This window comes from Muscardinus avellanarius (genome assembly GCF_963383645.1).
Source record: "Muscardinus avellanarius genome assembly, chromosome: 8".
NCBI lineage: Eukaryota > Metazoa > Chordata > Mammalia > Rodentia > Gliridae > Muscardinus > Muscardinus avellanarius.
Genome location: NC_137794.1, coordinates 113,644,145 through 113,668,671, shown reverse-complemented (window position 1 = coordinate 113,668,671; position 24,527 = coordinate 113,644,145). Strand labels below are relative to the sequence as shown.

The 24,527-nt window shown below is 36.8% G+C and overlaps 1 protein-coding gene across 3 annotated transcripts in view; it reads right to left on the bottom strand.

The window, feature by feature from the left end:
• QKI (QKI, KH domain containing RNA binding) overlaps positions 1-24,527 on the bottom strand; it is a gene marked incomplete at both ends in the record, with an annotated part of 145,781 nt that overhangs the window by 37,701 nt on the left and 83,553 nt on the right. For all 3 annotated transcript variants that reach the window (XM_080700643.1, XM_080700645.1, XM_080700644.1), the window contains one exon: positions 2,134-2,277. In XM_080700643.1, the coding sequence (XP_080556769.1) occupies positions 2,134-2,277 (144 nt within the window). The remainder of the gene's footprint in view (positions 1-2,133; positions 2,278-24,527) is intronic.

Sequence of the window (24,527 nt, the reverse complement as noted above, 5' to 3'; positions counted from 1 at the left end):
CAACACAGCACTGAAAATATCTCACCTCACTGTCCAGAAAAGGGTTTATATACTCTTTCTGTGTTAGTGTAAATAACATGTACAACGTGTCAGTCAAGCTACACACATAGAGGGCGACTTTTACACAGCACCACTCAACTACAGAGCAGCCTATCGCACCATAAAGCTTCTTTTTTTTAACTTGTTTAGCTTAGCATCGTCTTTACAAATCTATGTCTTGCTTAATTCAAACAAATTCTGTAATAAATGACCAAGTTATAATAAGCATATTCAATAAAGTCTACAAGAATGAAAATTATTGCAAGGTTAAGTTACTGCATAGAAAACAGTATCTTAAAAATGTTTATATTTATTCTATACTCTACAACTCTAGGAAAGTTTCGTTATATTCAGGCAATAATTTCAAGGAGCACTATGTAAGATTATTGTCACCTTTTTAATAATAGCAATTATAAAAATCTTTCTACAGGATATAAATTTATCATCAAAAATGGTATTTTCCTTTGAGGTATATGTTATTTAAATTTTCTTAGACACTTTTCTTTTTATAACCTATCTCTTCACATTCAAAAACAATATTTTTTGGCGTTTTTTTTTTTTGGGGGGGCAGAGCTTGATCCAATTCAGGGCCTTATGCATGCTACACACATGTTCTATCTCTGAGCTACATATACCTCAGTCCCCAAAGATAATTTTTTAAAACAAGAGGGTCCTCCAAAGTCTCTCCCCTCTCATTTTGTAAGTCAAGAAACACACAGAGAAATTAGAAGCAGCTTTCTCAGAGACTGTACACATCCTGTTACTAACACACAGCTTCTGATACAATGTTTGTTTCCAGGTTTTAGTTGTGTTTAGAACAACAAAAGGAGCTTCCAGAAGATGAATACAGTAATCTAGTAGGCCAACAGTGGTGTTGACTATTATACACTAATTGATTTGACGTATTAGGTGAACTCGTTTGCTTTGAATAACATGAGCTATGTATTTTTTAACTCGCTTAACAATAAAAGCCTAATGTTAAAAATTTAGTTTCTGATCACATTACTAATAGCTTTGTATGTTCACAAATATTCTGGTTTCTATACAGGAAAAGAAAGAACACTACTATGGTTTAATAGTAGACAAATAAAGACTTCTATTTACACTTAGCCTGCCTATTTATAATCCTTATATAATCAACAGAATTTATATGAAATTCTTTCTACCAAGAAGTTATTTTGTCCAATTAATGAGAAATGTTTATGATTTGTGAATTTACTTATGGGTTACCACCAGCAAGCTAGAGCCCACATTTCCATATGCTTTATTAATACTTAAAAATTGTAACAATGAAATAGAAAACCAATAATTCATTTATTTCAACTCTGATAATAGTTCAAACATCATTTCTAGAGGTACTGAAGAGCCATGTAACAATGAGGAACACAACCAAGGGAGGGGAACTAAGAGCAGAAGCTGGGAAAGAGACGACGATTTCTATGTCACCCTCCAAAATAATTTTCAATGTTTTATTTAAGGCTCCAAAATAGGAACTTAAAGGATTTTAATATCTTAAGGGTAAAATGGGAAAAGCGCTCCAAATGGTGCCTGGTACATCATTAAACGCTAGCTTTTATTTTTATTTGAAAAGCATTTTATTACATTACGGGCAAGTCTTACTATGGACCATTCATCTTCCTATAGACAATGGGTTAGACAATGATAAGCAAGGAAGAGGACCTGGCACCACAGACAGCTCAAACGGTGCGCTCCTGCTAACTCAGCCGACTTCAGGAGCTTCCTCTCCCAAAAGCTTCCATTACCCTACTGATGCTGTGCCTACATTTTCCCCCATAATAAAATGACTTCAAATTTGAATATCATTTTTCAGAAACAGGTTATTAATTTGATTTATTCCTCTTTCTAGACCACTTTATTTGCCAAAATAAACACTTTCACACTTAAAGATGTGTGCAATGTCTACATCTGTCTATTACACTACATTTAATGAATCACTGATTTTTTTTTACATCTTGCAGTTACATAAAATCTCTAACAAATAATACTCTATTCTCTGTTAAATAAAGGTTATAATACTTTAAACTAAAATGGGAATATAACTTCCAAAGCTAAGGTTTTGAAATTACTACTTACTGCAGGTACCAGTAGTTTCTTCACTTCTTCGACTGCTCTCTTCAGTTTGATTTCTGCTCTGTTCTGAGCATCTTCCACAGTGATTAGTACATGTAAATCTTCATTGAGATGCTCCCAATTGGGTTTGCCTCTATTTTGCTCTTCCTAAAAAATATACAAAGCACACTGTTTCAAATGTTTTTCTTTGATAACAGAGATAACATCTTTCATAGTATGAACCTAAAGCCAATTACTCAAGCCATGTTTGCATTATTCTGCAATGATGATATTAGAAACCTTTGGAAAAAAACAAAGAAAGAAAGAAAGAAACCTTTGAATTTTTTTTTCTTGGCCAGAATTAAGAAACTTATATATGGCAGTGTCCTTACATGATCATGTAAAACATTCTGAGAAACATTGTTTTTAGTACATTTTACTTATGAATAAACAAAAGTCAACAAGGTTTAGCAAGAGGCTGACCAAGGTAACAAAGCAAATAAGCTGTCAAGTTAGAAGGTGAGTAAAATTTTTAATTCTCAAACTCAGTGATACTTCATTACAACTGCTTTTAATAACATAGATGAATTCAACACTAGGAAAGTATTTTGTAAACAGACATTGTGATGTAAAAGAAGTGCTTCTTTTTTCAGTATTGAGGATGGGATCCAGGGCATTCTACCTTCAAGCTATACTTCCAGCCCTATTTTTTTATTCTTTATTTTGAAACAAGGTCTCACTGAATTGCAAAGGGCCTTACTATGTAGGTGAGGCTGTCTGCGAACCTCGATCCTCTTGTCTCGGCCTAAGAAATGCTATTTAAGTACTTTGAGTGGTAATTATGAAAACATTTCCTTCTAATCACAACACAGAAGAGTACTTCTATATGTCTACTATAATGAATTATAAGTCACTCACATATCAAGTCATGAAAATTAGTTTCATAGAGAATATCTATGTTCATTTCTTTCATGACTCCCAATCAAGAAATATCCCCAAACTCAAAGCCTTGCCAAAGCCTTTTAAATTTCAGAGCTAATTCTTGCTTTAAGTTTTAGAGATAACAAATATATTTATATATAATTTATAAGTAAATAACATGTAGATCAGAAAAAAGTACCACAAACAATAACCGATACACCTTTATGTTGATTGTCACTACTTTATTAAGATTCCAATCCATGAAAGTAAAACTGATTTAATAATCACCTTTCTATTGTAACTCATTTAACTGAACTTAGCCAATGAGGACAGAGAGAGCAGCAAAGTATATACTTTAGCTTTGTTTTAAGTAGGAAAATGCATGAACATGTTGAAAAGGACAAAACATCTCTGTTTCCCAATAGGAATGAACTCGGTCAGCACAGCAGGGTTGTGAAATGGGCCCAAGGAGGAGGTGAAATTTCAAGGCAATCAGAACAATGCTCTGTCAGACTTTTGTAAACTATTAGAGCTCAAAGCATGCACTTCAACATTAGACCATGATACATTCACATTCCCTTTGATAATGACACATCTCCACAAAGCTAGGTTTTGGTGGTTGCTATAGCAAAAAGTCAGTCAACGCAAAAACCAATGTGGAACAAGAAAAGAGGGTGGAGTATCCAATATGATTTCAAAGCTTGAAAATTTAAATGGCAGCCAAGGAAAAAAGATGCTATTAATAATAAATGCACTTACTTAAATGTAAAATAAAAAATATTTCTATTGAAGATGTTTAGAAGTCAAGCACAGTGGTGCACACCTGTAATCTCAGCTACTCAGAGGCCAAGGCAGGAGAATTGAGAGTTCAAGGTTAGCTTGGGCAACTTAGCACCACCCTGTTTCAAAATAAAATTTTTAAAAGGCTTGGGATGTACCTGATTGGTAAAGTGCTTGCTTAGCATGTCCAAGGATACCCTAGGTTCAATCCCCAGACCCCCCCCCACATACCACACTTTTGATATCATGTAACTACTAATTAAATTGTTCAGGAAATATTTAATAGATGGAATTATGAGGTTTTTTTCATGTAGAAAGCAATATAAAAAAGCTGAGAAAATAGCCAATCAATCAAAAAACTGGGAACCATGGAGGTACCCGTAAAGAATATGTAATATATATTCTTTATATTATACATAAAATATATTAATGTACATGAATACTTCCACTACTGTGGCAAGAAAAAAGTCAATTTTTAGACACGAATGTTAATGTTGAAGAGTGCTGATAATATTTTCCCACCAAAATTTTCATTTTTAACTCATTTTGGTAGCTGGACCTACAAAAATTACTTGCATTATTTGGTGGGACCTAAAAGTTACCTATTTGTCTAAATCCAAAAGTATAAGAGACTTCTGCTTCCAGGCCAAGGTAAGTAACAAGAATCAGATTCACACTCCCATCTCTGAACCACAGTCTCAAACCACTGGAAAGCAAGCAGCCAACTAAGACAATGGTGGCCAGGAGACCTGAGAAGGACGGAACGCGCCTGTGATCACCGATGCCCGGAATCCAGCAGACCAAGTAACAGTTCAAGGAAACTAAAGCAAGCAGCTTGGTTTCAGAGGAAAGAAAGTCCTAGACAAAGCCGACTGGAGAACTGAAAAGGGTTAGCTCAGGGCTGGCAGGAAATTCCAGGGGCCAGGAAAGAAGTCCCCAAGCAGTGAAGGCCGCAAAGGCCTTGTTCTCACAGGGCGTGAGACTAAAAGACCTCACGATTCACCGAAAGTACATCCAAGTGTCTTGCCTCAATTGGGGAAACAATTCAACCTAATCTGTAAACTGTCCCAATACCGCCTAAGTAAAACTTACAAAACTTAAAGAAACCAAACTTTCCAACTAATTTAACTGTGTCCCAGAACAAAGCTGAAGGCTATCAATAGGAATACAAAAACATTTACTGACAAGGTAGAATTCACATCACCTGATATCCAAATAAGAACAACAGTATGCAAAGAAGCAAGCAAACAAACCATAGGAAATGGAGCGAAATCAAAGCCAAGCTCAAATGGACACAGACCGCATAATCAGTAACCAGAAACCTTATGAGCCAGCGAAACACTAAGGCTCACCATACTACAGAAAGATAACTGAGAAACAAATATTCCAGGAAAGCTCACCAATAACAGCAGAAATTATGACCCACCACAGAAACTCATATGTAGGGAGGACAAAAGCCAAAGGACTTTAAAAAGAGATTATTATCTGCATGAAAGGAACACAGAATAAAGTTGGAGTATAAATTGCCATTGTGCTTTATTGAAGGAATAAATTTATGAGTTGTAAAGTACCTTGGCAGATGTATATACTCTCAATTCAACAACTTAAAAGCCAATTAAAAATTATATATATTCTAATGTTTGTTTCAAACTAAACATTTTTGCTTAATTTTAAAAACAATTAAAAGAGCAAAAGCTTTCAAAGATGGTAAAATTAATATATACTTTTACTCTCTCCTAAATTTCTAATAAATCATAGCTTAAAATATACAAACTCAAAATTTTTAAAAGTCTCTTCAAAACTGCAATACTGAAGGCTTCTCTGAATATAACAAAGTGACAGCAAAGTCAAAATAGGTATAATTGCTCTTTGGAAGTGTAACTATGTTCAAGGGTGTGACTGAAGGCGTAAGAAGTGACAAGAGAGTCAAGGGAATAGAAAATACCTTTATATGATAAAGTGTGGTAGCAAATTAAATAATTTTATAATATAATATATACCTGACCAACAAAACAGATGAAATTACAGAAAAATTACAAATTAACTTTTAGTCTTTCAGATGACAATAATTTTTTAAAAAGGAGACATGATCATGGCAACTAAGCTTTTGGAACACTTACTGCTTGCCAAGTACAATGCTAAGCAATATAAACGCACTGCCTCACTCAGTCCTAACTCAACTCACTGCAGGACTACTGTCCCAGGAGCTGGAGGCAGACGTGGCGTGCCCAAGGCCCAGCCAGCAAGCCCCAGTACCCACGCAGGGCACCTGCACCGCCTGGAGTACTGCAACTCATTTCTAGCACCAGACATCACCTACACAACGGTCCTAAAGTTAAGCAAATCACCCTAACAAAATCATTATAAATTAGTGAAAGTCCAGCAAAAGATCACTTTTGGAATCTTTGGAGACAGGTTCTCCTTCTACTGCCCATGTTGGTCTCAAATTCTGGACTCAGCTACCCTCCCAGCTCAGCCTCCACAGTACTTGGGACTAAAGGCATGCAGAACTTAGGCTGAGATCCCAACTGAGATTTCTACTTTATTTTATTTATTTATTTGTTATTTATTATTATTTTTTGGTGGTACTGGGGATGGTGGAACCCTTCTACCTCCAGGCTACCCTCCCAGACCTATTTTATATTTTTATTTGGGTCTCTTAAGCCAGCGAGGCTGGCCTCGAACCAGCGCGATCCTCCTGTCTCTGCCTCCTAAGCACGGGGATTACAAGCGTGCGCCACCACACCTGGCTCTACTTTATTATCTTAAATAATTTGTATGGAATTCTATGTGTGCCTTCGCCAGAAAAAATTTTAGGAGTAGATGCTCTGAGTGCAGATAAAGAACTAGATTAAAAAATTACTTGACAGATTTAATTTTCTCATCTTGGTCTTATCTCATAATTTCAAGCTAAGCCTTTCCCCATAAATGAATTCCTGAATAAGTCACACAAAGAATATACATTAAAAAGGGAGAAAACACTTGGTAAAATAGATCTCTTATATTTAAAAAAATCTTGCCTCTACATGAGAAACTAGCAAATTTCAATGATAGAAATATACAAAAAGAATAAGCCTACAGACATTTAACTTGATACACAGAATTACCCAGTCATTTAAATGTCTAATGAGTAAAGTTGTTAACTGTGTTAATACACAATGCATATTCACAACATTATTAATAAGTCAGGGCTAATAATACAATAGTCCCAGCTGAGTATGGTGATGCATATCTATAATCCCAGTTCTTGGAAGGCTGAGACAAGAGGGCCCCAGGTTCAAGTCCAGCCTCAGCAATTTAGCTAAGTAAACGCTCAGGAACTGGGGAAGACCCTATTTTAAAATAATAAAAAAAAAAAACATTGCCCATGAATAAATAATAACCATCACTTTTCAATAAGGTATCATCCATTTCATTTTTGAAACTGCTATACACAGTGATGTAAAAGTAAAAATTCCTAATATTTGAGAAACAACTATTTTGACCACTTTGGATTAAAAATGTGATGAGTCACAGCCTTATGAAGTTTAAAATTATGCTCTAATTCCAGCACCTGTTTGAACAGCAATGTAGTTCTATAACGTGTAGCATCAGAGCACACCACTGTCCTAACCCCTGCTGGTCGACTCTTAATGACACATCTGTGGTTATGCAGATGAACACAGCCTTCTGCTACGATCTGTGCTCTTAATGTGCAAATTCATTTGCCAAAATCTCTTGGGAAGGAATTCTAAGGTGTAATAGATTGAAGCAATCTGAGGTTCCAATAACAATTTTATTATGAATATAGATACTTGAAGGCAAGTATTAAAAGCTTGAACACAAGCTGAATGCAAAGTATATTTATAAAGTCTAATTCTTCACTGACCTCAGAATCTTTTCTTAACTTAAAGCTTGAGTTTCAAACAACATTTTCAAAACAAATTATTTTCCAATTATAAACACTACAATAATTTTATACTTAACTTATTGAAATCATCATCTAAGGAAAATATAGGCAGTAGGCACTCAAAAATGCTTATTAAATTAAGCATATAATGAAAACAATTTGCTAAGTCATAGAACTTTTACATCCCTACTTCCTCATTGCTTGGGATTGACCCCAAAGACATTCTACCTCCAAGCTACGCCCCTGCCCTATTTGACTTTTTATTTAGAAACAGGGTCTCGCTAAGTTGACGTGAGCCTCACTGATGGCTGAGGCTGTCTTCAAACCTGCAAGCCTCCTGTCTCAGGCTCCCAAACACTGGGATTACAGGTGTGTGCCACCAAGCCCGCTGGAACCTTTGTTGTTTTATGCTAAATAGTCACCAAGTGAAAAAAGGCCTGCTGGGCAAGGTGGCTCTTACTTATAATCCCAGTTCTTGGGAGGCTAAGACAGAAGGATCACTGGTTTAAGGACACAGCCTCAGCATCATAGGGAGACTCTTTAGAAACCTGAGACTGCTTCCAACAACAACAAAAAAGGGACAGGGGTGTGACTCAAAGGCAGAATGTCCCTGAGTTCAACCCAAGTACCAAAACAAATAATTATTCCCAAAGCTTTTTCTTCACAAGAATACCTATCTCCTACAGACTGACAGGCATGTTCTTCCATATATCAATTCCACTTATTTAACTGCAATTATTGTATGTCCAAACTAAACGTATGAAATACCAGTCCTAGCCAAATAATACTGGTCTATCACAATAACAACCAAAATGAGTAAGATTCTCTGCATCTGAGGAGATTTTGGCATACGAAAACTATTTTGAACAAGTCCTTATGCGAAGATAAAAATGACCACAATGATACCATATTTAAGGCTGAAAATATTAAGCTAAAAACGTACAGTTTTCCATAAATAAAGACAAAAATGATTGAGTGCTTTTTATTGCCATCTCTCAACAAGTTTAGAGATCAACAACTGGCTAATGTTTAATAAGGAATATTAAAGAAGGAAATAAAAGACTGGCACCAAATCCTTTTGTAAATTTCAGGCTAAGTTTCTATTGCTAAGGACCATTCAGAGAAAAAGTAGTTACCAGCAGTGGAAATGTACACTACTTCCTCACAGCAGCAACAGAAGCTTCACACTAATTTATATATGAAACTGTATTCTGGTCCTTATTTTATCCACCATTCAGTAGACATAAGGAAAGATTATTAAAAGGCATGGAAAAACAAAACGGCTGAGGGTATAGCTTGGAGGTAGAACACTTCTAGGCTCAATCCCCAGTACCACAAAACAATTAAAATTTTAAAAAATAAAAATTAAATAAAAGAAAAAAAGAAAAAGAAACACCTGGTATTGAACGGCTACATTATAATCTGAAAATAGCAGCTAACATAAAGCACGCTGGTTAAATAATCATGAAATGTCTAAGCCACAGTGTGTCTCCTACATTCTACATGGGTACTTTTCTACCTGGATTAGAAAAAAATTTTACTTGGAACATTTTAATTCTTTTCTTGATGGTGATTTTCAATCTTTGAGTATTTCAAAATTTATCTTTGACTTCAGTTTAAAATATATAGATGGGTACCCTCAACACATCCAAGCACTTATCAAAGGGATGAGTCTAAAACATCTATTTTTAAAAAGCTCTATAGATATTTCTAACACAGAATGATGAACATTCTTCTACATTTCTGGGCTAGTAATTTGAATGACATAATGTCTGGTGGAGATAAAAAAATAACACTGGATGGTCAAAATGTTTAATGCATTTTGATTGGAGTTCTTTTCCTAGTAAGAAAATGTTCACCTGTATTTCACTCACTGGAACTTCACAGTAGATAAAAAGCAAGAGTAAACATATATGAAAAAACCAAATGCCTCTAAGATTCCCTGTGTAATATGCTTACACTACTTTTCACCTCTAAAACATATAAACTATCTAAGTTTTTCATTTACTACTTTATTAACATCTGGCTAACAAAATTTAACTATAAAAATCAATTTATTCTAACCCATTTTCATCATAATTTGACTAGCAAAACATAATCATAAAATGATACAGTTAATGCAGCAGAGTCCTAAGTAATAAAATTTTCCTTTTCTGTGGGTACTTCTGAAATAGAACTACCCAGAGTAAGAATGATATGTACATTAACTAAAAACTCAAGTGCTGCAGGCTGGCCTAGGATTGTGGGGTCTAGCCAGGACTACCTATCAGGTGAGATGCCCAAATAGGGTCACTTTCTCAAACCTTTTATCGTTTTCACTTTGCAAGTTTTTTTACAGGTGAAGAAAGAGCTGTATGAACATTTTCTCTTAGAATTACAATTATGTATCCTGAAAACTATTTTTGAAAAATTCCCAAACTAATTAACCAAAATGTAGTTTATTACACTCCTGACTTTTCACTGTGGTATTTTATATACTCTGTACATTATCCAATAATGATTAATTCTATTAAATAACTATTTCATTGTCATTTTATACTTTAATCACCCCAGAATTCAACTACATCAGCCAAGAAGTAATTTCTCAGTAGAATAAAAATAAAACCCATGTTTTATTTTTCAGTTGAAATCATCTCATGTATGCCCGAGGTACAGAGATATGGACCGAACATGAAACTTTCAAATCTCTCTCCAGGTCATTAACTGACGTCCAAATCACTGTGTAACCATAAAGTTAGTATTTGCTACGTGTCTCATCAATAACTATGGAAAGATTTTTCAATGACCAAGGAAAGAAGGTACTGGTGGTCCTTATCTACTAGTGATTAGAGACTTGTCTTGCCTACGCAAAAAGGAAAAGTCTACTTGTTCAAGGCATCTTTGCTTCACTTCCTTCTAATTAATTAAGGAACAGAGGTAACACAGCCGACTATCTGCTAACTGAAACAGGAGTACAGCGGAAAATTTCTAGAAGTACAAAGCAAACTTTATAAGAGCCACATGAAATCACTATAAAGCTGACAAATGATCTATTAACAACTACTATGGCTATATTTTGGAGCAAAGTTTAACATAAATAATGCTAATAGTAACCACTACAATTGGGGAAAATATCTTTTTTTTTTTTTTAATCCAGATGGCAGCTGGGCGTGGTGGCTCATGCTTATAATCCCTGCACTTGGGAGGCTGAGACAGGAGGATCGCGCAGGTTCAAAGCCAGCCTCATCTACTTAGTGAGGCTCTCAGCAACTTAGTGAGAACTTGTTTCCAAATAAAATAAAAAATAGGTCTGGGAGTATAGCCCAGAGGTTGAACGCCTCTGGGTTCCATCCCCAGTACCATCAAAATAATAATAAAAAATAATCATCATCATCATCATCATCATCATCATCATCATCATCATCATCATCCAGATATCTAAGGATTAATGACTGCCCATATTCTAAAAGAAAAAACATAATAAAAAATACTAAAGATATTTTCTTAAATATGCAGTAACCCTAAATGATATGCAGCAACTTAAATGGTGTCATTAGCTTATTTTACAAATGAAGAACTTTAGAAAGAGTAACAAGTCCTTCAGTCAGTAAGTTAAATGACCTGAACCTAAACTCAACTCCAACTCCTCCCCCACCATCTTTCCACTGGGCCACACTGGACTCAACATCACATCTATCCTTTCCAAAAAGGCCCACATGAAATCTGACATAGTTATCTCCAAGGTTATCTTTTGTCAAGCTGTCTTAACTCTTCTGTCCTGAATTTAATAGCACCAACTCACAGAATTCTTATTAAGGACACATTTGTTTAAGACAACACTGTATGCCTGTTTATAAATCTTATTTATAACTACTATCAGCTCCTTAAGGTTAAAATTTCTGCCGAGTACTTCTTTACATATTCTGCACACTGAAATGTTTAGTGCAATGAAAACAATCTGGCTGGAAAAGAGTACAGAAAATACCATGTTCAATGAACACCACCCCTAGACCTAGTTCAGCTGATTTTTTTCCAAAGAGCAGAAAACACACATCAGCACATCTTCACAGGAAACAGAAGGCCCGATGACTTCTGTCATTATGTTACTCTAAAAAGAAAGGGTAATTTCTAATATATTCATGTACCTATTTTAAAATGCAATAGTTTGTACATAACTACATTTTGAGAGAGGTGAACAGTGGTAGATTAGTTACAGAGCTTTCTAGGCTTGTCTCAGGTATTCTTGCCAAAATACAAAACATTCTATGGATAAAATTTTATAAATTCAATTAACCTAATCCTCTTTGGGGGAAAAAGGGGGTTTTGCTCTAATTAGTCCATGCTCCAAGAATAGTTACCACAAACAACTATCTAATAAATGGAACACCCAAGGCCAAACCTAGAGCTCATAAATTACAATCGACCTACATTTACCATATTCAAATTCAATGTTAACAGTTAATAATACCTGAATGTATATATTTCATGCTCATCAAGGAAATATATCCTTTAATATCACTAATAAAAGGGGTTCATAATAAAATGTAAAATAATATTCCTAAAAATGCTGATGTGGATTGTAATTAGATTTTTACAAAATAAATAATTTAGCTGGGCATGAGGCACATGCTTGTAATCCCAGCATTTAGGAGGCTGAGGCAGGAGGACTGCAGTTTCAAGAATAGCCTAAGATATTTAGTGAGGCCCTCTGCAAGTTAGTGAGACCCTGTTCAAAATAAACAATAAAAAATAGGAATGGAGATGCAGCTCGAGGTCGAATGCCCCTGGGTGCCACCCTCAGTACTACAAAAATAAATAAGTAAATAAATAAGTAAATAATAAATAAATAAATGATTTATCTAAGAAATCTAGATAGCTATTTTAGAAATGAGTCTGTAGTCTGTAGTATTGGGGAAAATGAAGTACAAAGAACCTAAAAGACATTATTTTCCAAGTTTATCTAAGTTCTCACTAAAAAGCTAAAATCTGTACTTACCCATCTTGACTATAAAAAAGGCAGCAACCATAGCTCATATTTGACTGAATCCTCAGCACTAAGCACACAGTCCACCACAAAGGAAACTTAAAAATGTTAGTTGAATAAAAGAATCAAGAAACGAATTAACCTAGCTTCAGTTGCTATGACTTATTTTTCCTCGAAAACAGGATTTCTCTAGCTCTTTTCTATTTAAGGCAAGAATGAGACCTATGTATTGATTACATGAGTTCTAATAAAATAGAGTCCTGCTTAGGTAAAATCCTTCTAAATTATCACTTTCCTTCTTACTAAATATTAAAAAAATAAGTCTGTACATTAAGCACATAAAATTGGCACCAGGAAGAAAAAGAGCAGGCTGGTAATGGCAGGCAAGCGGAGGTATGAAGCATACACGACACAGGAGCCAAGCAAGGACCAGGCACCTTCTAAAAACAGCTGTACACTCTCCAAAGGCAGAAATGGTATTCCTCACTCATCAATGAAATTATCCTCTGCTATAAATAGAACAAAATAAGCTGCTATTTGGAAGAAAAGTGAACTATCTGATGTGATGGCTTTGTAATGTGTCAACTCAGCAGGCTCAGCTACATTGCCCAATCTCTTTTCTGTGATGTCCCTCTGTAGGACGGTTTATAAGGCACATTCCTTTCCAAGAGGTAGAGGACAAAGAAGATGCAGTAGGACTTTACAGCATACACGCATCTCCTGCCAGTTATTCAATGAAATACCACTAAATGCTGCAGTGAAGAGATGTGGAGGTATAATTAAGTTCACCAATCAACTAAGTTAATCAACATGTCACACACACACACACACACACACACACACACACACACACACACACCCTAGGTGGACCAGACTTTTAAAAGAAACTATGGGCCTTCTCTTAATCCAGATATTGGAATATTAGGTATCTATTGTTTCCTCCCTGGGTCTTCCTTCCTGACTGCCTATTTTGTGGACTCTGGATTAGCCAGCATAAACAACTATGCAGGCCAATTTCTCAAAATAAATGGTGTGTTCTACAACTTCTGAATACATACTTTAAAAGTTTTATCTTTAAAAAAATCACAAATTAAACCTATAATTATAGCCCATGGCATGAACCAAGAGGTTAAATCAATATATGTTTCAAAATAGTCATAATATCTTGCAAATATTTTTAGGCTAAATAAATTTCCATCTACTGCAGGATATCAAAGACTTTAGAACAAATCTATAGAGTACCAATAATTATTTTGCTATGAATAATAATTTTTTTTGTCAGGTACACACTTGTAATCCCAGTACCTGGCTAAGACGGGAGGAATGAAGATTCGCAGCTAGCCTTAGCGACTTAGTGAGGCCCTGTTTCAAAAGAATAATATAGGGCTGGGGTATAGCGTGGTAGTAGAATGATCCCAAATTCAATCTCCAGTACTACTACTACTATTACTACTACTACTACTGCTGCTGCTGCTGCTGCTGCTGCTACTACTACTACTACTATGATGACGACTACTACTACTATTACTACTACTAACAACAGCAACAATAATAATTGTGGGGGGTACTGGGGATTGAACCCAGGGGCATTCTACCTCGGAGCTACACCCCAGTCCTTTTTTTTAATTCATTTTGAAACAGGGTCTCGCTAAGTTGCAGGGCGCCTCACTAAGTAGCTGAAGCTAGCTGCAACCTTGAGATCCTCCTGTCTCAGCCTCCCAAGTACTGAGATTACAAGCTTTCACCATCATACATGGCTAATAATAATAATTTTTAAAATAAATACAAGGGTGAGATTTGGTGGCACAACCTTATAACCCCAGTATTTGGAAGGTTGAGACAGGAGGATCACAGGTTCATGGCTAGCCTCAGCTACTTAAGGCCCTCCGCAACTTAATAAGACCCTGTTTCTAAATTAAGAGTTCGATCCCAGTACCACAAAATGTGTGTGTGTGTGTGTGTGTGTGTGTATGAGGGATTAATTTTTGCTCAATAAATATGATAGAAAGTAGTTAAGACAGGAAAAGTAAATTTTTATGAAATTTACTTTTATCAGGGCATTAAAGGTATAGAGAGACCATAGGCCCTCCAATTTAAACAGATATAAATAACTAAAAATAAAGCTTGTAGAAACCAAATTTTAGCCAAAGAATGTCTCTGGACTGAGTTGAAAGTAACTGTGTGTTGTGAATGTTACGTGTGCAGATATACTTTTTCTACGTATCACCTGCATCCAGAAGGACAGACATTAATAAAGAACCCCGTAAAAATAGCACATGCCTATAATACCAGTAGGGAGGCTGAGACAGAAGGATCTCAGGTTGAAGGCCAGCCTCAGCAACTTAGTGAGACCCTGTTTTAAAATATAAAGGGCTGAGGTGTATAGCTTAGAGGCAGAACACTCTTGTCAATATCCAGTACCCCAAACAACCAAACAATAAAGACACGAACCTAACTTATCACCACACAACACACTGCATGTAGTTTGTTCTTATTCCATCAGGAGAAAACATACTGCTTATGAAAATAATTACCTATATAATAATCAGATAGGAGAATAAGGCGGTAGATTTGAGGAGGATAAAACAAAAATGAAAACACTTTGGTTTCACAGCAATAACCCATCACTGAACTTACTTTCGACTTTTAAAAGTATGCTAATTACATATGCTGGAAAGGGTCCATTATTCTATATTTATAGGGCCTGGTAACAGTTTGGCACTTTAAAGTCTCTAGGAATCCCTGTGACCATATCACCATGCTATATGATTTTCTTTTCAAATAGATAAAAGGACACATCAATATATTTTTAACATTGAGGGTGAAACCCACGGGTTTCCTACCTTCGGGCTATACTCCCAGATCTATTTAATATTTATTTGGACACAGGGTCTCACTAAGTTGCCAAGGCTGGCTTTGAGCCTCTGCCACCCCCTGTCTCAGCCTCCCAAGCGCCACTAAGGATGCTAATCTCAAAGAGCCTCTGAAACATCACCGCTCCAATTCTGGTGTGTACACTGCATCGAGTGTACCTGAGCACATCCACTCACTCTCATTGTTGCACAGTATCTCACTTCATGAAGAAACAATTCAAATTTCCATTTCTCCATTTGTGGCCACTTACATTGTAATTTTTTATTATTATAAAATATGCTGCAGTAAACAGCCTCATATTTGTCTTCCACAAAACAAGCATAAGAGAAAACCCACTGTTAACAAATACCTCTAAATGGATTTCTTATTTATACTCTTGACTTCAAAATATGGGAGTCTATGTTTCTCCACATCCTAGGACCCAGGTAACTAACTTTTTGTTTTTGGCAATACTGGGGATGGAACTCAGGACATTCTCCCTTTGAGCTACACCCCCCAGGCCTATTTTTTATTCTTTATTTTGAAAGAGGGTCTCACTGGGTTGCAAAGGGCCTAAGTAGCTGAGGTTGTCCGCGAATCGCATCCTTCCATCTCAACCTCCCGAATGCTGTGATTACAAGCGTGCACCACCAGGCCTGGTTTAACTAACACTTTTGACAATCAACAGGCATCAAATGACACCTTAACCCATTAAATCTTCATGTGTGTTCCCCTGAACACTGATAAGGTAAGCAGCTTTCTACTTGTTCTACATTCATTCAGTTTCCTGTTCTTTGAATTGCCTATTCATATCTTTGGGTTTTTATGTTGAATTTTGGTCTTTGAAATTGTTTTTGAATGAATTATTTGTATATTCTGAATATAGACTTTATTACGCATATTGCAAATAAACAACCACTCTGTGGTTTGTTTCTTAATGGTTTGTGTTGTCTTTTACAGAACAAGATTTTATTTCAATAAGGTTATATTAACTGATCTTCCTCTGAGTTTTCCAGTCAGTACCCTTGAGTAAACAATATATCTGTTAAAGTTTCTTCTAACGATTGAGGCTTCTGCCCTTTATTCTGGGGTGCTTAATCCATGAGAATCTCATTTCTGCATGTACCCTCCTAACATCAGGGACCGAATGGCCGTGCCTCCCTCTCCTCAATGGGCACTCCTCTGTCTCCTGCTCCTCTCTGCTGTAGCTCCTTGTCTAACCACACTGATCGACCTACTGTGGCTCGGTGATGGAAACAAATGTGACAGTGTTTCCTTTTGGGCCCTTTATTTCATTTACTTAAGTCTAACACCTATTCTAATACATGTCTAAACTATTTAATATGTTTTAAACCTGGTATGTCTCACTAATGCTGCCGGTGAGGCAGCAGTGTGACACAGCTGTCCCTGGCTGACCACTGCTACATCCGTGTCCTCGTGGAGTAGGCCAGACTACAAGGCTTAGCTACTTCCAGAAACTGAGCAGTTTCTCTAGTCACACAGGCAACTGAGCAGGTCACCGAGACCACAGGCTGGGGGAATGTGTCGTCTGCTCCTTGATAACAACATGCTGGGACCGTAGCCCTGGGCTCTCTGGTTCTGTTGTTGTTTTGGTGGGACTGTGCATTCTACCTACAAGCTACATCCACAGCCATTCCCTTTTTTTTTTTTTTTTTTTTTTTTTGGTGGTACTGGGGTTCCTGGAAACCCTTCTACCTCCGGGCTACACTCCCAGACCTATTTTTTTATATTTTTATTTGGAAACAGGGTCTCTTAAGCCAGCACGGCTGGCTTCGAACCTGTGTGATCCTCCTGTCTCCGCCTCCCAAATGCAGAGATTACAACGGTGCTCCACCAGGCCTGGCACCATTCCCTCCTTTTAAACAGGATCTAATATGCTGAGACTGGCCTCAAACGTCATGCAATCCTATTTTAGCTTCCCAAGGACTAGGATTAGAGGTATCCACCACCTTGCCTGACTCCTAGGCTCCTCTTGTGACATACAACCCACAAGTGCAGATGTCTTTTCGCCTCTGCACAGCGACTGTACCCCAGTGCAAATACGCAGATACTCTGACTCTGCTCCTGCTTTTGCTGTGAGTAATAAAGTCTGGCTTCTGATCCAGGAGTCTGGTGTTCTGCCAGCATCCATGAAACTGGCAGTAAGCTAACTTGTTAGCTTAGGAGCAAGATAAAAATCTCAGACCCTTCATGATTCTTGACAACAATGTATATAAAACCTGCAATGGCTTGGGGAAAAGTCTAGGAAAGCAATGGATCTCTCCTTTCAGACTGCTGTATCAGCATCCCTAGTAGCAGATTGTCCCATGTCATGAAAAACATGACTAAAGAAAAACTGATAAACAACACTGTGAGAAATTCACTCATTTCAATTATATTTTCCTTTTAATAAGCATCAAAACATGTGGACCAGTAAGATTCTGACTAGAAAAAGTAAAATAAAAATTCTAGGTAAATGCAAGCTTCCTGTTAACCCAAAGAGCTACTTTATTCTTGTCGGCACATAAAATAACAGTGCTTCAATTAGTGTTATCAAAGGCTTTTCTTTGTTCAATTTTATACAAACCTATTTTGATGTGTTTTGTTTGTTTTTGCAGTACCAGAGATGGAGCCCAGGGACAGTCTGCCTCTGAACCACACCCCAGCCCCATGTTTTCTTCTTTATTTTGAAACAAGGTCTAAGTTGTGGAGGCCAAAGTGGCTGCGGCTGGCCACCAACCTGAGGTCCTGCTGCCCAGCCTCCCAACCAGCAGGATTACAAGCCAGCGCCACCACACCAGGTTATGTTGTTACTTTTTGAAGAAATATTCTATATTTTAGGCCATCATAAATATTCTGCACATTTCTATTGAATTTTGTTCTTTGCTTTCTTTCTTTCTTTCACCTTCTTTTCAAACTACTTTCTCTGTTAAGGAACACACACGGAATAATTTCAGACTTCTGAAAGTAGCTGACGTTTTCATGAATGAGCACATGGCCAATGTAGCGAAATGTTCTAAGAACACTTTAAGAGAACATACTTAGATGCTGACCGGGATTTTCTTTTTGTGATAATGAGGTCAAGTCTAGGCAGTTGTTTGTTCAGACCATCTATGTTCTTAGTGAGCTCCCCTCCACCTCCCCCTGCTCTATGGAGTTAAGAGTTGTGTTGAGGCACAACTATGAATTTCTGCTTTACATATTCCCAAGCCATGGCACTTGGTAGATACAGACAGGACCATTATTTTTATTGGTAGTGTGATTTTTTTTATACTTTAACATATTTTACATAAGCATTAGGAAGTCCAGAAGTAGCTTTCCTCCCTCCTCCCAGTTCTACATACCTCAGCGGGAAAGTATACCTTGGCGGGGCGGGGCGGGGGGGGTACCTTACAGGGACATTTACTACGTCAGAATTACGTAAACAAGATGGAGGTCATGTGTATAAAAAGTCTAGTCCACATGTTGTATCTTTGGTGAATTCGTTCAAACCCCCCACCCGCCACTTCTGAATGGCATGGGGCTTTAACTGTCTTCTATATTTCTATCTTTTGAATAAACTTCTTAAAATCTTCAGCAAGAGTCCAGGCTAATGTGTATTTATCCTTAGCTCAGGACAAGAACCAGCACATTTTTATCTTGTTGTGGTTTGAGGAAAATTGTGTCCGGAACCCTAACAGGGGTCCCCAGGAACAGTTTCCCAAACCATAACATACTCTCAATCCGTAACATATACGATGTCCCCTATTTTATTATAGATATTTATAATTAATGCCCTCTACCTTTTGTTCTGAATCTTTTTCAAAGAACAAGTTTTAGTTTCCTTGTTTTTCTCTATCCATCTCTACAATGTCAGTTTTTTTTGTTTGTTTGTTTTGTTTTGTGAGTCTGGGATGAAACCCAGGGGCATTTGACCTCCAAGCTATATCCCTGCCCTACTTTTATTCTTTATTTTGAAACCAGGTCTCACTAAGTTAAAGAGGGCCTCGCCCGAGTAACTGAGACTATTTGGGAATCGGCAATCCTTGGTTCCAGCCTTGGTCAATGCTGGAATTACAAGCATGTGCCACCACGCCCAGCTACAATGTCAGTTCTTAAATGTATTATTTACTTCATTTTACATACCTTGGCTTTAGTCCACTGATATTTTCTTAAGCTTTAAATTAAATAGAAAAATTAGATGATTGATTTTCATTTTTTTCTCTTGTTATTTTTTTAGAGACACAGTCTCCTAAATTGCCCAGGGCGGCCTTGAACTCACAATCCTCCTGCCGCAGTCTTCCTAGTACTGGGGATTACATCCTTGCTCACCACACCTTGCCAGGTGTCTTATACTGTAAACATCGATAAATATAAGTTTCATTTCACAGATTTAGTTGTCTTTATTTTCATTATTATTCAGTTCTAAATAATTCCTAATTTCTCTTGTGACATCTCTTGACCAACAGGTTAGAGAGATGTGTGTTGTTCATTTTCCAAATATCTAGTACTTCATGCCCTCATTGTCAAAGCTTACACTGTATAAAATTTTAATTATTTTTAAACTGCGTGTTGCGTATGTTCTTTCCAGGTGAAGACATCATGTGCACTTAAGTCTTAATTCTTAATTAAGTCTTAATTCTAGGTGTCATGTTTGAACACAATAAGGTATAGGTGACTAATATTAAAGTTTGGATCTTCTAAGCCACTGATTAAATTTGTTGTATTTATTGTAGAAAGGGCATGTTAAAATCTTATTTTAATTGCTGAATTGTCTTTTTCTGCCTTTACTTAATTTTTGTTTAATGCACTAAATTCCACTGGTATTAAGTGAATACTTCCTAGTGAAAAGACGTAAACCATTACAGAACATCTCCTTTACCTAATGTAAAATTTTTTCTCTTGCAGTCCATTTTACCTCATTTAATATGTTCATTCCAGTCTTCTGCTGTCGTCTTAAAATGTCTTTTTACATCTATTTATTTCAACCTAACTATGCCTTTTAGTATTTCTCTTACAGAAAGTCTATCATTTAGCTTGCTTAAAAAAAAAAAAATCCATCCTGACAATCTCTGCCTTTTTAATTGAGCTACTTCTTCCATTGCTACTTAATATAATTTCTAAATTGTTAGGCTTTCCTCTTTTTTGGGGGTGTGGGACCTTAGAGTATTCTGCCTCCAGGCTGCACCCCCACACCTATTTTATTCTTTCTTTATTCATTCTGTGGGTCTGGAGATGGAACCCAAGAGCACTCGACCTCTGAGCTACACCCCCCTGCCCTATTTTTTATTCTTTATTTTGAAACAGGGTCTCACTGACTTGCAAAGGGCCAAAGTAGCTGAGGCTATCCACAAACAACGATCCTCCTGTCTCAGCCTCCAGAATGCTGGGATTACAAGCGTGCTCCACCATGCCCGGCTTATTCTTTATTTTGAAATAGGGTCTCACTCAGTTGGGGAGGGTGTCACAAATTGCTGAAGCTGGCTGCAAAGCTTTGCTCCTCCTCTCCCAGCCTCCCAAGTACTGGTATACTTAACAAGGGTGTACCATCATGCCTGGCTAAATTGCTAGGTTTGAACCTACCAATTTTACTGATGGATTTCTATTTGTAACCTCTGGCATTTTGTTCTTAAACTTCCTTTCCAGACTTTAACACACTTATTCTCCCATTTTTCTCTCTCTAAATATATTTTTACAATTCCATTTTCGTTTTTAAGCTACACCTGATGGTTTGAACCTATATTTCTTGGCATTATATTTTCAGCAGTTGCTCTGAGGGTTACAATATAAATTTTTAACTTTTGAAGGTCTACTTACAAGCTAATAATTACCATTCACATAATGTGTAGAAACTATATAAACAATGTAGGTCCAAAATTTACACACACATAAGTTAAAAACTCCACAGGATGTCATTTTATTAATCAGTCATATTTATAATAAGTCATAGTGTATTAAAGAAGGGAGGAAAGTATTTTTTTCTGTTTACCCAGATATTCACCATTACTGATACTCATTTCTTTCTAAGTAATCTACTCTCCATTTACTCTCATTTCTCTTTAGCCTAAAAATGCCCTTTCACATTTCCTGGTGTGATCTGCTAGTAGACAGTTCTCATTAACTTTTATTTCAAAATAACTTCATTTCATCTTCATTTTGAAGGTTAGTACTGGTTAAAGAATTCAAAGTTGGCAATTTTTTTTTTCTTTTGGTGGTACTGGGGTTCCAGGAAGCCCTTCTACCTCTGGGCTACACTCCCAGACCTATTTTTACATTTTTTATTTGGAAACAGGGTCTCCAGAGCCAGCGCGATCCCCCTGTCTCTGCCTCCCGAGCGCGGGGATTTACAAGGGTGTGCCACCACCCGGCCAAGGTTGGCAATTTTTTACACTTAAGCTTTTAAAAGTTTTTTTTGCTCTCCTCTGGCCTTTTTCTATACCTTTGTCTTCCATAAAATTTGTAAGATTCTTGGCCATTATTTCTTCAAGTATTTTTTCTGACTTGTTCTCCATTCTTGGATGCTAAATACATGTATGTTAGATTATTTAGTGCTATTATCACTTTTATGTTTTTTCCCTCCTTTGTTTCCTAAAATGAGAAATTTCTATTGCTCTCTATCTTCGAATAGATAAACTAACCCTGTCCTGGGCAGTTAAATCCACACAATGTTTCAATGTTTTCCTTTGGTTATTAATATTACTTGTATTTCTCTGTATTTTATCTTACTATTTGGGAATTACTACAAGAGTTGCCTTTAAAAATCTGTTTAATTCCAAAAATGTAGATTTATCAGCTGATTTTTCGTATGCTTATACTAGATTCTGATATTTTTAAGATATTTCTCATTTGCTTTTGGTTGTTTTGTTTCTGGTTGGTATAATTGAGAACGGCAAACTTTCTTTCTTAGGTGCCAGTTCTGGTATCAGTGGCCCATTTTCAGCTGCTTCAACTCTATTCTACATGTAAGTAATCCAGGAAGTAGTTAGACTTGGGGATTCCCCTCTTCTTTCTCTTCCGGTTCCCTTTCTGCAGAAATAGCGAATCCCCTGGTTGGAATTAGTGCTGTATGTTAAGAGCCAGGAAACAAGTATTCACTGTACTGACTTTCCTTCTCCAAGAACTAACTCTATTCCACGTTCTGCTTGTATTCAATCCCCAGTACTCTACTGCAGGGAAGTCAATCTGACAGAAATTTACTCATTCAGTACAAGAAGTAGAACCCTCAAGTTTCTATTTTGACAACTCAAACTCTTTTTTTCATAGGAACATCCATAGCCCAGTATTTAAACTACTAGGCAGATTGAAAATAGTTTTATGTACAACCCTCTTCCCCTTCCTCCTGCTAGCAGTAACATTTTCTAGGTGTCAGGCTGAGATTAGTCTCTATTCACAGTGATGTAAACCAGTCAATGTCTAGATTACTCATGTGAGATTGTCTTCGGTATGCAAACTAATTCTTGAAGAAAACTTGTCATTAAATCATCCCAGCCGGGCGTGGTGGCGCACACTTGTAATCCCAGCATTTGGGAGTCTGAGACCGGAGGATTGCGGTTCAGGGACAGCCTCGGCTACTTAGTGAGGCCCTCTGCAACTCAGTGAGACCCTGTTTCAAAATACAGAATTAAAAAAAGAAAAGGGCTGGGGGTGTAACTCAGAGGCAGAATGCCCCTGGGATTCATCCTCAGTACCAAAAAAAAAAAATTGTAAATCATCCCAGAACTGAGTAGGTCTTTCAGTTTAGTCCTTGCTTATAAGCAATGTTTTGGGTTCACAGGGGTAAAAGTACACACTTATTAACCAAAACTGCTATTGAAAGATGGAGAAGAGAAGAGTGAAGGTAGGCGGGTGGGTCAGTAATATAAACTTACAACAATAGTCAAAGAATTATAATTACATATAAAAATGGTGAATTTATGCAACAGTAGATATATAAATCCAGTGATTAGCTCAAATATAAGATGCTAGGGATCAAATTTTGTTTAGCATTGTTAAGTATCTAAAATAAACTGAGAGGCCGGGCGTGGTGGCGCACGCTTGTAATCCCCGCGCTTGGGAGGCAGAGACAGGAGGATCGCGCAGGTTCGAAGCCAGCCGCGCGCGCTGGCTTAGGAGACCCTGTTTCCAAGTAAAAATAGGTCTGGGAGTGTAGCCCGGAGGTAGAAGGGCTTCCAGGAACCCCAGTACCACCAAAATAAATAAATAAATAAATAAATAAATAAATAAATAAACAAACAAACAAATAAATAAATAAATAAATAAAATAAGCTGAGGACTGTGCATGTTACAGAGATTATTCAAAGTAAATTACTATTCTGACAGAACTCTATAAACTTCTACCTGAACAGATACAGATAAGTTAGGAGAGGCACTGTACAGTTATTTTGTATGAAATCATTGCCTAGGATTTATAAAACAGCACAAAAAAATCCAAATAAGACAAGGGGGGAGTGAGAGAAAGGAAGAGAGAAGGAGAGGAGGAGAGAAGGAGAGGAGGAGGAGGAGGCGGAGGCGGAGGCGGAGGCGGAGGAGGAGGAGGAGGAGGAGGAGGAGGAGGAGGGAAAGACAGCAGTGATACTGGGATACATTCTAAGATAACAAATCATGGGATGTAATAAGAATATTAGTATTCCTGACTGATATAATGAAACTTGCCACAGCTATAGATGTCCTGCACAAAGTACAGAAATTTGTCTCTAACCATAGAGCTCGTGTATATTCAGATTTCATTGTGGATCCCTCAATTATATATTTCATAAAATAATGCTTTAATAAGATAAGTACATTAAGTGTACAACAGGGCAACAAATGATATGTTAACTGAATTAGAAAAACTTCATAAAATAACTGAGAAAGAATCAGCTTTCTGATAAATTCGCCTTAACTAATAGTGTATTAAAATAGAAAACATTCTTCCCTTGAAATCCTAAAAAAAAAAAAAAAAAAAAAAAAACCATAATTTTAAGAGGGCCAAGAACATTGAGCAACAATTTTAAAACTGCTGTGTGTAGTTTGTGTGTCCGTGAGGGCTGAACT